The following is a 15,095-nucleotide window of genomic DNA, read 5'->3' as shown; positions in this document are numbered from 1 at the left end:
CAGCTGATATGTCAACCAGGTGATATGTCAAACTCTGCATTTTGGCTTGGAAAATGGGGTTAGGGCAGAAATGCTCTGTAGATTGTGTGGTATTTACAATTAGGCATTTAACATACGCTTTTTAGAAATGACCAAAACAAGGGGCATCTGGGTGGCTCAGTTGGTTAAGCGTCCGATTCTTGATTGCGGCTCAGGTCATGATCTCACAGTTTGTGAGACTGAGCCCTGTGTCGGGCTTCCTGCTGACAGTGCACAGCCTGCTTGGGATTCTCTCTCTGCCCCTCCCCTGCTCACATGTGTGCTCCCCACCCTCAAAAAAAAGAAAAAAAAAACTTAAAAAAAAAAAGAACCAAAAAAGGAAGTTGAGCTTCCAAATCCCTAGCTTTGTCAAAAGCCGACAGGGTTTCTTTGCCTAGAAAGATTAAAAAGAAAATAACTAGAGAAGATAATGTCTAAGGTCAATATGATAAGTATGTTTTTATGTCTATATGGCAATATAACTTTTCGGTGATGGATCAGTCAGGAATAAATTTATCTGCAAATCACAGGAAGCCTCCTTTTCCCTCATAACCAGTTCAGAGATAGGCAGTCCTTGTTAGCATAGTCGTGCCCAGAGGGACCCATTGAGACCCGGGTTCCTCCTACCTGTCCTCTCTGCGATGCTTAGTTATACTGCCTAGTCCTTGTCATCTCATAGAGTGATTGCTGGTTGCTCCAAGTTTTGTGTCCCGAGGACAGGGCGAAGGGGGTAGAGCAAGAGAGAAAAGAAACTTGTTTTAGGAAGGGAAGTCCTCCCCAGTGACTTTGACCTACATCTCACTGACCATTTCCAGCTACAAGAGGACAGAGATCAAGTTTGTAGCTTTCACAGCTTCCACCACAGAGCCTGGCAAGAGGTGGGAGAAATAAAAATTGGGAACTGTCAATCAAGTATTTCAGACTTAATAAAATCTAAGTCACATTTTTATATCTGCGTATTTCCTAAAATCTTGGGAGCATATTTTAATCTAATTTACATGTGCCGACGATTTCTATCTGCATAATTCTTAGAGTGATCTTATGTCGAAACTTCCCCCTCTATATGAACAATATTACCCTCCTTTTCTATATGGTCTACTTTATCAAAGTGGGCTAGGAAAAGGATTAGAAAATATTTCCAGATGCTAGCTCAGGTAATTGGGTGAATAGGTTTTATTTTTAACCACACGGTATTTTTTAAATTGGTTCCTGGAATTTTCCCCAGTGGTGGCAAGAATATCTTTGGTTGGCAAGCAACGGTACCATGGATAATTTTACCTATCTTCCCACATGTTTGCCCTGCTTGGTACGTTACATAAATTGGAGTACAGATGTAAAGTCAGAGAATGGGTTTTGTTTGTGTGGAGCCTTTTGCACAGAGAAGTGCTTTGTCTCCATCTAGCGGACAAACTCAGCAACGTCAGCCGTGGTTCTCAAGCCTGCTGCACTTCAGCATCACCAGTGGGGCTTGTAAACAATCAGGGTACCAGGCCCCTCCCCAGACCAATTCAGTCGGGTCTGAGAAAGGACCCAGGCTTCAGTATTTGTGTGTGTGTGTGTGTGTGTGTGTGTTAGGTATATAGGTAATTCTAATGTGCAATTAGCGCTAAGAACCACTGAGTTAGAAGCTCTAAGTTGGTGGATGCTGGACAATCATCCTTCCTCTAAGATTGCCATAAAGGAAAAAGAATAATCTATGCAGGTAAATTCTATACTATTCCAGAGGCCTTTTTCCACCTTCCAGAGAACTCGGCAAGTTGATGCTAAGAATAAAAGAAATCTAAATTTAAATTCCTTCCTGTGTGACTCTCCATATGAGGAGACAGAATGTGCTGAGCAAATACCCAGACCTGTCCCTGGGCAAAATTGGCAAGCAGTCTCAACCTTATTTTAATAACTTATGTGTTTACAAATTTTACATACTTTCTCAATTCTCTCAAGAACCTATGAAAGTAGGTCTTCCTTCTGCGAGTGTCCACACTCATCCAAGACCAGATCCCTAAAACATCTTAAGTGCCCACTCAAACCCCGTTTTCCCTTTAATCTTCTCTCATTAAAGCTTACTTTGCCGAACAGCACTGTATTGTATAATTGAAATTTCCTACTAGAACTTCAACTTGCTCACCAAAAAGGGGGAGAATATGTGAGGTGAGGGATGTGTTAACATGTTGGCAAGGGGGATCCTTTCACAATGTATACCTATATCAAATCATCACTTTGTACACTTTAAGTATCTTACAATTTTGTCAATTATATCTCAAAGCTTGAAAACAGAAGGACCTGGGTAAAGATTCTAAAAGTATTTCATGTAATATTCATGCAAGCTTTCTGTAATCTGGAAATTATTTACAAATGAAGTTTTTTGAAAATAGTTTTTAAAACTTACTTTTCCAAGATCTGCTTTCTCGGCTTTTTTTTCCCCGATTACCGATTTACTGAATGTGCACTTGTCAAACACACAGTTGATAATCGTGCAAGGAAAATATATCAAAGGCATATATATAGGAGTTTTTAGTATACACATAGCATGGAGGATGCATCTTACTGCTTTTTACATATTCCAGAAGACATTCATATGAAGATAGATTCAAACTGGCCGCTCTAATTCCCACTGATTTCTCACGTCCTCTGATCTCATCTCCTGACCACAGCCTTGAAGAAATCACTATTAGTTTTGCCTCTACTTTTGGCTTTGTCTTCCCATAACTAAAGACTTGAGTTCATCTTCTCATATGCATATTGACCATTGCCTGTATATTCTTTAGTGAAGGATCTGTTCAAGACTTTTACCAGATTTTTATTGGGCTGGTTGTGTTCTCATTACAATTTTATATATAATTCTTATATTTCTCCCAGTGGCTCATATTGCAATGTGTTTTTCCTACGATTTTCAAGATTGTGATTTCTCTTTCAAAATTTTCTCTTTACTGTTGGTTTTCAGTAGTTTCACTATGATCTTCCTAAGTGTAATCTTAGGATTTATCTTAATTGGATTTATCTTAATTGGGGTTTACAGTTATTCGAAGTCCATGTTTCCTCATAAAACTTATACAATGGCCATTTTTCTTCAAATATACTTTTTCTGCCCTATTTTCATTTTTTTTAACCTTACAAATCTCCAATTACGTGTGTGTCAATCCATTTGATACTATTCTATAGGACCCTGAAGCTCTGTTCTTTCTTCAATCTCTTTTTTCCGGCTTGGGCAATTTAAACTGATCATTCTTTTGACATCTCTGCTGCTGTATCTCTCCAGTAATTTTTCATTTCACTTATCTTACTTTTCTGATGTAACAACTCCATTTTATTTTTCTTCCTTCCATTTCTCCGCTAAGATTCCTTATGTCTACAGTCATTAAGATGACATTTCCTTTAAACCCCTGAACATGCACTTACAAGGTGCTTTAAAGTTTTTGATGGGCCGTGTCAAGCTTTGTTTTGACTTTTGTGTCACATGTTATTAAACTTATGTTCCAGAGAATCTGTATCGTATCTTTCTCTGAAGTGTGTTGATTTCTGTCCCAGGAGGCATTTTGATTACTACTTTCAACCTTACATAGGCTTGGTTCTATGCTTTGTTAGTATGATTCTTTGGAAAGTACAAGGTGTATCTCAAACCCTTCTAATTTGGTAAACTCTGTCTCCCTTGCAAATCTTGTTGAGGCTTGATTTCAGACTATATTCAGGGACGTGGACACTTGTCTACATTATGAGACCTGAAACAAGAAGGCAGTGTCACCTTGTTCAACCGTAGCTGGGAACATGCATCTTGGGCAACTAAAATTTTTTGCCACTCTGCACATGCCTGAGAAAGACTACAAAAGAGCCTAGAGTACTGACTTTGGAGTTACAAGGAAATTTTAGCAAATAGCAAATTTCCAAACATAATCTGTGAGTGAGGATCAACTGAGGATATATTTTTAGCGTAATGAAGCCAGGTAACATAATAAAACATATTATTGCTTTAAAAGGCTGTGTTAACTATTTTGATGGAAATTTTTCCTAAACATGGTGTTGCTCTTAAGACTAAAGGTAACTTTTTTCCCCAAGTCAAGGTCATCACTATAATAAAATGAACAGTGATAAAATCCAATGAAACCTTTAAGGTTTTAGATATATAAATGTATGCTCTTAGATTTAAAACCCCATTTGGCAACAATTCTTGAGGCCTCTGCTTTGTTTTTTGCTTCTTATTGATTTTTTTTTTAAACCAAAAGCTCAATATACCTTAGCTATATGATCCCGAGAAAAGTAAACTTTATGTCTCAGTTTTCTTATCTATAAAATTAAGAAAATGCATTTCTAAGGTCCTTCCAGGTCTAAAATTTTTTATTTTCTAGCTATCAGTACTTTTTGGCCTCTAGATGCTTCCTTTCTTTCTGCTTCTGATCTTCTGTGTCCTAGAAAAAACAGGATTACTAACAAGACATTACTAACAAGACATTATAATTAAAAGACTTGAGATCTTTTCTAAATGATGTGCCTACAAATTCTGGCAGTGAGGAGACCTGTACACCCTACTCCTGGATCTTAGCTATAATCCACACATGTAAAATCAGTTGTGTTTCCTAACAAATGAAGTAAAAACAATTCATAAAACACTGTTAAATAGAAGTAAACCAAATATCTGACCTGCAATGTATGTAAAAAAAACAAAAACAACAGCATCTTTCCCAGAACCTCACTGATCCTTATGCCTGAGATAAAAGGAAAATACACACAGTTTGAAAAACTGTTATATAGCACAATGTATAAACTTGTCAAATCAGTAAGTTGTACACCTGAAACTAACGTCACATTGTGGGTCAACTATACTCAAACAAAAAAAAAAAAAAAAAAAAGAGAGAGAGAGAAAGAAAAAAAACTATTATAAAAAAGTCTTAGAGAAGTAGACAAATTGAGCTGTTGACATACTGTCTTTATTGAATTAAAATTATACTATGTATAAAATAGCAATGTGTACACAGAGGGATTTAATGCATCATCATATATACAATTGTCTGTGAAAAGTTAGCATACAAATTACAATGATTATGAACATAAAATTTATATTAAAACATCCTCCAAAAGTGATTTATTTGGCTGTTTTAGTTCGAAGCCGTCGTTTAAGAATCTGATGATCACTCTCCTTTACTTTATGGTCCATCAAAATCTGAAATTAACAATTCCACAATTTTTTATAAATAAAAGCTTATTTATAATTTAATAAGATATTCATGTGCTTAATAACTGGAATAATAGGTACATTTTAATATTTTTTTGTCCTTTTGGCCTGCAGGTATACTAACCTTCTATAAAAAAGCATCATCTAAAGTAACAGATTTTGTAAAGATTCTTTCAACATTACCTAACATAGAATTAAAATCATCTACACTTTATATTGAATTCAGGACATATATATCTTGACGTAATAACTGAAATATTTGGAGAGAAGTACCTTAAATAATTTTTAAGAAATTATCTTTCACAGCAACAAGTACAATAATCCCCCCTTATCTGTGGCACATATGTTCCAAGATCCCCAGAGGCTGTACCAAACCCTAGGTATGCTGTTTTTTCCTATACATACACATACCTGTGATATAGTATAATTTGAAAGTTAGGCACATTATTATATTGACAATCACTAATAATGAAACAATTACAACAATATACTGTATAGTAAGTTATGTGAATGTTATCTCTTTCTAAATATGTTATCGTACTGTCCTCTCCCTTCTTCTTGAAATGACTAGAAATGATAAAATGCCTACGTGATGAGTGAGGTGAAGGATGTAGGCATTGTGACATATAGGCTACTACTGACCTTCTGATAATACATCAGAAGGAGGATCATCTGCTTTCAGACTCCAGATGACCGTGGGCTACTGAAATCATGGGAAGTAAAACAAAGGATAAGAAAGGGCTACAGCATATAACTCAGAAAAGTAGAACGAGTATTATATTCCAACTAAGAAAAGAAAGAACTTCAGTGAAAGGAAGAAATCATGAACTAATCAGACAGATGGTGAAAAGTGACCAAGAAACTAGGATTTCCAACGGCATGTCCTAATTGACACCAATTCTTCACCACCTGCCTTCAAGTGTCTTATATCTGATCGCTGCTGTTGCAAAAAGTCTCTCTCTCCCCTGATTTCTCTGAGCCACTTCCTGCAGAAGCCTCCTCCTGTAATTGCTTTTCTACTGTCACTTTCATCTACTGGGCAAATGCAAGCATGATGGGAAATTAGAACTCTCCCTGTAATAGCACAGACTGTTCTGAGTGAAGAGAATGAGTCATCGAGTCAGGATGACAAACTACAGTCTTTTCTTAAAAGAACCTGGAAGGCTTAGAGAAAAGGTGGGAGGAAATGACTGAATGTCAATTCTGCATTTTTACCAGGCCCACTTAGGCCAGATTTGTACAACTCCTGTGATAAGGTTAACAAGAAAAACAGGTGTTAGGAGCAAACAAATTACCCAACAGTGATAATTCTATTGATGGAATTAAAATTCCTCTGATGACTTTACAAATGTAAATACATGACACTTGTATACATTAATGCAGCACTTGTTTTAATTATTACAAATTTAACACATCACGTAGCAAAAGTGTAACACTTAAAGCATTTCAGGAGATGTGATCTAAAGAATAAAAATTCAAACCATTGTAAAATTCAAACTGTATGAATACTTCAGAATTAAAAAGAGCATGAACAGTTTTACTTTCAAGAAAACGAAAGGAGTAGCTTACCACTTGGCCAGATATATCAATAGGAGATGAAATTTCATTTGTGTACAATTTCCGCTTGGCCCGTTTTGGTCGAGACACATTTTCTTTACTCACTTCTACATTTGAGAGCTTTGAAGAGCTCATCGTTTCAATTATCTTCTTTGCTATGAAAAAAAAAAGTTTAAATCCTAAAATAAATAACTTTCTAACTGGAAAGGTTTGAAATCCTTAATAAAGAAAAAAACATACCAAAGTAAAGAGAAAAGCACTGCAACTTAGAAATGGTGAAAGGACATGACTAAACAATTCACAAAGAAAAAATTAAATGCCTCATAAACACATGGTATAACGATGAACAGCAAAAACAAAAAGGCAAATAAATAAAACATCATTTGACTAATGTTCAACATGGTGAAAGGTTTGGTAAATTACAGTACAACCAATAAGTGTCTCTAATGACTCAAAGAGGCTTATGCTGTGATAGCAAAAAGCAGGATCCATATATACTGGACCATGCAGCAGTACTCACATGTAGAGATATCCACAATCAATATTAAGTCAAAGTAGTTTATAATCGTGAGCCCTTTGCTTATAGTTAACACACACACACACACACACACACACACACACACACACACACAGTAAAAGAAATCAAATTGTTAATGGTTGTTTCTGGGAAGTGGAAAAAATTTTCAATTTCTTACTGTGTACATTTGTTTTTCTTTCTTTTTTTAAAATGCTTTATTTATTTTTGAGAGAGCACAAATGGGGGCAGGGGGGCAGAGAGGGAGGGACAGAGGATCTGAAGTGGGCTCTGACCTGACAGCAGTGAACCTGATATGGGGCTTGACCTCACAAACTCTGAGATCATGACCTGAGCTGAAGCCGGATGCTCAACAACTGAGCCACCTAAGTGCCCCTATTTTTCTTTTTTCTTTTTTTTAAAGTTTATTTTATTTATTTATTTTGAGAGAGAGAGAGCAGGGGAGAGGGGCAAAGAGAGAAGCAAAGACAGAATCCCAAGCCGTCTCTACACTAGACAGCACAGAGCCCGACACACGGCTTGAACTCATGAACTGTGAGATCATGACCTGAGCCAAATCAAAAGTCAGACACTTAACCAACTGAACCACCCAGGCATCCCTACATTTGTTTGTTTTTCAACAGGTACATATTGATTTTAATAGAAAACATACTTCCAGTTAGGAAACCTGCTGGATAGAAAATCCATATACACATGATATTAGCTATGTATTTTTTTTAATAGAAAAAAGGTTGAAAAAACATGCTAAATTGAAAGTCTACTTGCCAAGGGTTAGGCTGGGCTTGAAAGAGCTGAGCTGCCAGATGTCAGAGTAGCCAGTTAAGTCAATAAGCCAAAATGAAAGCAACACTTAGGCCTTTAACCACTTACTGCAATAGAATAAGCAAGAGGCAAAACTTGCGAAAATGAGACTCGCACCCACCTTCCATCTTTCCCCAGGTGTGGTCTAGGTCAGGAGGATCGGCACACAAGTGGGGAGTCCTCTCACTGCCAAGGGAGTACTGAACAAAAAGCTCTTGCCTTTGCTATTTTATGGACCTTAGGGCTGGAGACCAGAAGGAAGGGATAAGAGTGGAAAAGTAAAGTCTGAGTGGAGAAAAGTATCTTCCAGGTTCCCTCCCCTTTCCTGTCATGAGAAGGTCCTAGGAAGAGGTGCCTGAGGAATTTCTCTGCTGCGGGCCCCCAATAAGGAGGCTCTGAATGAAGGCACCTCGGCAAGGACTGCGGGTATGTATAAGGGGATGGCTGGCCAGGGTCCTGAGTCCTTGACCGTAACTCCCTTCAGAGACTGCACTCTGCATGGGGAGGGCAGCCTTTCCCACGAAAAAGCCATGAGGCCTAACAGGTAAAGATTATGTAACTGCCTATGGGTCAGCCTAAAAGGGGGAAAAAAAATCACACATAGGATTTTGGCCTGGAGCCCCAAACTCCCCACTACGATGTGCCAGCCACTATACTAAGGGCTGAGGATGTGAACCACACAAACACGTGGCATTTGTGAAGCTTATATTGTAGTGGAAAAGATAACACAAAAATTGTAGTTTAAATAATTCAATTTGCAGTTTGAAAGATCACTCTGGTGGCCATAAACTAGCGGCACAGGAGAGAGACAAAAGGGAAAAGAAGGAAGACCAATGATACCAAGGAATGAAATAACAGTGGCTATCAAGAGCCGCAGAATTCTAAAAATTAATCTCTATTTTCCCCCTAGATTTCTAAGTGATCGACAACAGACACATAGTGTAGTTATAATCCAAAATTGGGGTATCTTATACTCCTAGAAGTAAGTTTTTAAAAATCCACACTAGGGGCATCTGGCTGACTCAGTCGGAATAGCATGTGACTCTTGATGTCAGGGTCATGAGTTCAAGCCCCATGCTGGGTGTAGAGATTAAATGAATGAAAAAAAAAAAAAAATCCACACCTGCTGTACAGGTAGGGAAGCTGTTAGGAGCTGAGTCAACCAAGCAAGAAAGTCAATTACCATATGTGTGCTCCTTTCCTTGAAAACTTATTTTCCTTTACTATGTAAGTGCTATTCAATATAATTTAAACAAAATACCTAAGAATCTAAAATAACAAGTCCTACCGCTCTACATTTAAACATTTAACAGTTGCTGTTTGTCCCTCCAGATATCTTCTATGCTTATGCTAATTATAACTTTTAAAAAAGTACATGTCTTATAAAAAAATACATATATACAAATGGGGTTTGGTAAGTCTAAAATTCCCACACTGTGCATGAAGCCAGCCAGACTACAGCAAACTCACAGGAGCACCTCGAAATATTTTAAATTTTCAAAGAAAACAGTGACAGTAGGGGCACCTGGGTGGCTCAGTCGATTAAGCATCTGACTTCGGCTCAGGTCATGATCTCACCATTTGTGAGTTTGAGCCCTGTGTCGGGCTCCGTGCTGACAGCTCAGAGCCTGGAGCCTGCTTCGGATTCTGTGTCTCCCTCTCTCTCTCTGCCCCTCCCTCCCATGCTCATGCTCTGTTTCTCTTTGTCTCTCCATAATAAATAAACGTTAAAAATTTTTTTCAAAAAGAAAGAAAACAGTGACACTCAATAGCTCAAGGTAGTATTGTTTCAAATGGTAACATGTTACATTCCTTTTGATGATGACGTAACTTTACAAACTGGATTTTCAGAAGCTGAATTTTCAGTGGTTGTTTGGCCTTAGCATTAATGGATAAAATATTAGCTGTTTGTTTTTGGGTGTAGGGGAACAATGAAAAAAATTACCTAGGCATTAAAGGCACTGTGAACCAAGAAAGTTTGGGAACCTCTGTATTAAGTTTTTACAGGAAGTGTTTTTCCACAGCCTATTTGACTCGACTCAACTATCCCCTGCTTTTAATTTAACTCAGTCCCTTTCCCGCATTCTCCTCACCGGTAGTCTCAAATTTATCCCACAACTACCACTGAGGTTAAGTTGACGAAAATCCACTCCTCTGCCTGCCCTTTGTCCCCAGTAACCTCTCCACACTCTCCAAGCCAGATGCATATTACTACCCAGAATTGCCTACACATCTCTACACTTTCCTGGTACTCCACCTGTGTTAAAACTGTTCCCTCTGGTAGATGTGTGTGTGCACATGTGTGAATACATATAAATGTATGTTTTTGTTTATGTGTGTGTGTATTTAGAAAAAGTATGTATCTTAGTATATATTTATACACAAATAATATGGCTATGTTATAAAGAAGAAAGCATTAAGCAACTGAACTCAAGATATATTTATAGAAATACATATATATTTGATATTTTTGATATATTTTGATATTTTTGATATATGTGAATGGGTAATGTTTGTCAATGCATAGAAAAAAATACTAGTAAGAATATATACCATAACAGAGTGATTATCTCTAGAGGGTGTAATCCTGCCAGCATTTCAATCCCAAATTAAATCCCATCTCCTCAAAAAAAAATAAAATTTTCCCTTAGCCTCTGAATCAAAAGAGCTCTCTTGCCTCCAATACTACAGAACTTTCTTGGATCCCTGTAACTACATTAAAGCAGCCTGTTCTGGATGAAGTACAGTTGACCCTTGAACAGCACAGACTTTGGGGTACCGACCCCCCCATAATGTTAAAAATCCACGTATAACTTTTGACTCTCCAAAAACTTAACTAATAGCCTTACATTTGATCAGAAGCTTTACTGATTAACATGGATTTTGTATGTAGCATATACTGTATTCCAACAATAAGCTAGAGAAAACAAAATATTAAGACAATTATACACTTACAGTAACATAGTTAGCAAAAAACACCCACACATAAGTGGACCCATGCAGTTCAAGCCCATGTTGTTCAGGGGTCAACTGTACGTACATAACGGTTCTTTCTCTTCCTCTACAGCCAACACCTAAGCACACATCATCCTTTCACGCACCCTCCCATCGTACTTCACACAGGACAATGCCTATTCGAAATAAGATAATCACTGTTGTTGAGTTTATACACCAACCAGATATTAGAAAACACCTTATACCTAACATAAAAGGTCTTTTAATTAGTTTTCTGCAAACCTTTCGATTGAAGAATTGTTGGAGAATGTTGTAAGAAGTCTCCAAATTTCTGTAGTGTTCCTTCTTTTTTCTTAGTGGCCACGTTTGTACTAACTGTGGATGCCTGACTCCGTAAAGAGTATGTTTTTTTAGATGATGGGCGTGTGGAAATCTAAGGAAACAAACATTTTTTGTTACTGTTGATGAAAAATGTTAGAAGGAAACAGTTGTGACGACAGTGGAATTAAAGAGGCCAGACCCAGGTCACATTTGCAGGCAGGAAGCTCAGGATTCAGTGTATGAGGAGACGATGAAAGAGCCCAAGAATGGCAAATGGGTGTAACAGGCAGAACGCGGACTCAGAAGTATCGAGAAGGGCCCGCTACTGGCCAAATGCTAAAGTTTATATTCTAAGCTGAATTAGATGAATAGGAAATGGAAGATAAATGAGTTATAACTGGAGAAAACTGAATTTCTGGGTAATTACTAATTAAATCTGACATTTTTATTTTTATATTTTACTTTATAACTGTAAGTTAAGAAAATGGTCAATTTTGGATGAATGAAAAGACAAACCTTTTGATCCTTTTTGCCAGAGGAATTTCTATGCTCAGAAACAGGAGAGTTGAAATTAGTTCTGGGTGTAGCATTCTTCTTATTTTCATATTTCACCAAGTCCTAAAAATAATGAAATTCAGCACTGGTTAATTCCTTAACAATATTTTCTTTCTCTAGACTCAAAAGAAGAAAGATGATAGCTCTTAACCAAGGGTGATTTTGACCCCAGAGGACACTGATAATGTCTGGAGTTATTTTTGGTTGTTGTTGCTGGGGGGAGGGGGTTTTACTGGCAACTAGTGGTAGAGGCCAAGAATGCTACTAAACATTTCTACAATGCACAGGAGAGGCTTCCAAAATGGAGGTATATAAGCCTAAATGTCAATCACGCTGAAGCTGAGAATCCCTGACTGAAGGTGTGACTTTCTCCCACAACTTTATTGAGGTATTACTGACTATAGTATAACATATGTTAAGTTTAAGATGTACAACATGAGGATTTAACACACACATATACGGCAACGTGACTGAACACATGAATTTTTCACACACACACATCACAAATAACGAAATTATATAAGCTAAATAAAAAACAGTAGAAAAGATAACATCTTTTATTTGAACCCCATTTCCAAAATACAGCAGTACACCTACACTTTCCTCAATTCGCAAATCACTCAGAGCATCTATGTTTGGCAGCATCAAAAACAAAACAGAACAAGATCAAGTGAAAATCTTCAGTATAAGCAGAGGCAAAATGCTAAAATCAAGAAATATAGTTTATCTTCCCTATTAAATAGACGTGCCATATTACTGTTCTTTTCCCCACATCACCTCTTAGGAAAACGTCTCTTGTGGTATATTAACCGAATCAAACTGGTAAAAATCCTGGTTGTACCAAAGATCGTACGCATAAAATGAAAAACAAAAAAAGGCAAGAAGAGAAGCAAAGATCATGACCGAACCTCAGAATTCAAGTTACAAAGTAGACCTCATAAGGGTGATAAGAAGCAGACCTCCTGAAAGGGGAAAGACAGATGGTAATCAATGTAAAACAAATGAAGAGTAAGAAGTCCCTCTTACTTGTAGTGTGCAATAAAGAGCTCTCTGGAGTCTTCACTGGATTAGAATATAGCACTGTATAAATGATTTTCATGAGGACCTTATTATAACACTCAGTTTCTTAAAGCATTGAAGAGCTAGTAAACATCAGGAACAAAATTTAAGTTTCTATATAATTCTACATCTACAATAATCTGCATATCTATTCTAAAAAACACATGGGGAGTATATTCCGATAGTAAAATGAAAAAAATAATTGTGTTTTAACCCTGAGTACACAACCAATTTTTCCTTTTCCTTCGAAAACAATGAATCAAGGAAAAGTCAGCTTCACACAGATCATAATGAAACTACTTACTGTTTTAAAGTTATCTAAAATTTATTAAATATAAATTAAATATTGAATACAAAGTTAAGACTCTACAAAACATTCACTAAAGGTGTTCTAGGTGTAGCAGGAAATATGCTAAATAATATTCACTTGGCAAATTTATTACCTGACAGAGAGCCTCAGGAGTATGGTTAATACTATTTCTGCCCTTCCACCAGCTTGAAAATATACTACTCTTTAGAGGGGTAAAAAAAAAAAAAAAAAGTTGAAGAACAAGTTATTGTGCTAGAGAGTTTATAATTAGTTTTAAATTTAAAACAAGTTACTGTTAAAATAAATACGACCATTTATTATATATCCACCACATGTGGAACACAAGCTAATAAGCATTTTAAACATATTGTCTCTAATCCTGTATTTCCAAAAGAAGAAAACTGCGGTGCAGAAGTTTATGTGACTGGCCAAACCTGCTTGGCTAGGAGATGGCAGGAGGTTTGGTAACCCTACAATCAGAAATCTTTAGTAAGAAGAAGTAAAAAGTTTTTATCCTACCACTAAATAGAGGCCCAAATTTTAATATACTGGCTAACAGAAAAAGTCTCCCTTCCAAAACCTACTATGACCATAGAGACCTAAAGATTTTAGTTAAATAACAAAGATTATACTCATGCAGTTTAGCCATTCAGTTTCTCTAATTTCTTTGTCAACTCTCTTCTACTGGAGGGGGAGTCACTAAGTTTGAAAAGGACTGGTATACTGAAGTAGCTCTCCAGTGAAATCCACCATCACTTGATCTATCAAATCTTCAATGAAACAAGAGGTAAGCCATATATTTTAATAACCACAAGCTTTTTGTTTGAGGACTATTAAACTATAATAATATTCTTAAAGAATATAAAATGTGCCATAAATTATAATTTTGGTCTCTAACAGCAGTGCTTGTGAACAGGAGGACAGTATAATAGTTTAACTATATAATAACTGAGCTTAAGGTTTGCTTGTTAAATTCACTCATTAGTTAAGTACTTACCTCCTCCATTTCATTACTCTTCCTCTTCCGGGCCTTGGAAATCTTAACCGTCACTGGTAAGGCGCAACCGACGTGTTTTACTGCCATTTTGTTTGGCCGTAAAGGTGTAAACTGAATCTCTAACTCAGGTTTTGGAAATCGAGTCGTTTGATTATTTTCTGTTGACACTTCACAAGAGTCAAGGACTACAGAGCCATCCTACAACAGAATTAAAAAGAACACAGATCTTATTTGCAGAATATGAATTTATGAATCGCAAAGAGTTAACTCTTTCAAATGCCCATCAAAGACAATGAATTGGAAACATTAAAAGTGCTCTGGGTCAAATTTACCACAGCAAGTACAAAAAGATGGAGTTACCACCTGCCCTCTCCAGATTTATACATGGTATATTAAAATCTAGGGAAACAGAGTAACAAATTGTTTGGAACATTCCTTTATAAATTTATATTGCTGCCCTAAAACCTCCTGATTTCAATTCCTATTTGTTGGACTCCAACAAATTGAGTTGGAGTCTCAATCCTTCCTTGAATCTGGGCTGTCCTTATTAATGACTTCCACAACCAATAGGATGTGGTGGAAATAACATCATCATTCTGAGTCTTGACCATAAGAGGAAGATTGTAAGAGGAAGAGGAAGGCTTGTACCTTCCACCCTGTCCTCTTGGAAAAGGAACTTTCAGGACACTCCCCTATCTCAGAACCCAGCCACTGTGCTGTGAGAAGCCCAAGCACAGGGGGAGGCCGCATGTAGGTCCAGCTAAGCTCCCAGAATCAACTATCCTCAGAATCAACCATCAACTACCTGAATGAATCATTTTAT

General features: G+C 37.0%; 1 protein-coding gene across 3 annotated transcripts in view; it reads right to left on the bottom strand.

Annotated features, from left to right (window-relative positions):
• Positions 1–4,915: 4,915 nt before the first annotated feature.
• KIF20B (kinesin family member 20B) overlaps positions 4,916–15,095 on the bottom strand; it is a 73,466-nt gene continuing 63,286 nt past the window's right edge. For all 3 annotated transcript variants that reach the window (XM_019445040.2, XM_019445042.2, XM_019445041.2), the window contains exons 30-34: positions 14,273–14,470; positions 11,868–11,969; positions 11,313–11,463; positions 6,752–6,894; positions 4,916–5,170 (exon numbers count right to left, since the gene is read on the bottom strand). In XM_019445040.2, the coding sequence (XP_019300585.2) occupies positions 5,093–5,170; positions 6,752–6,894; positions 11,313–11,463; positions 11,868–11,969; positions 14,273–14,470 (672 nt within the window). In that variant the 3' untranslated portion in view covers positions 4,916–5,092. The remainder of the gene's footprint in view (positions 5,171–6,751; positions 6,895–11,312; positions 11,464–11,867; positions 11,970–14,272; positions 14,471–15,095) is intronic.

Source organism: Panthera pardus, unplaced genomic scaffold, assembly GCF_024362965.1.
Source record: "Panthera pardus isolate Hobbes unplaced genomic scaffold, ASM2436296v1 HiC_scaffold_22, whole genome shotgun sequence".
Lineage (NCBI taxonomy): Eukaryota > Metazoa > Chordata > Mammalia > Carnivora > Felidae > Panthera > Panthera pardus.
Note: the sequence above shows the minus strand (reverse complement) of the source record. Positions and strands in the feature narration are given on the sequence as shown.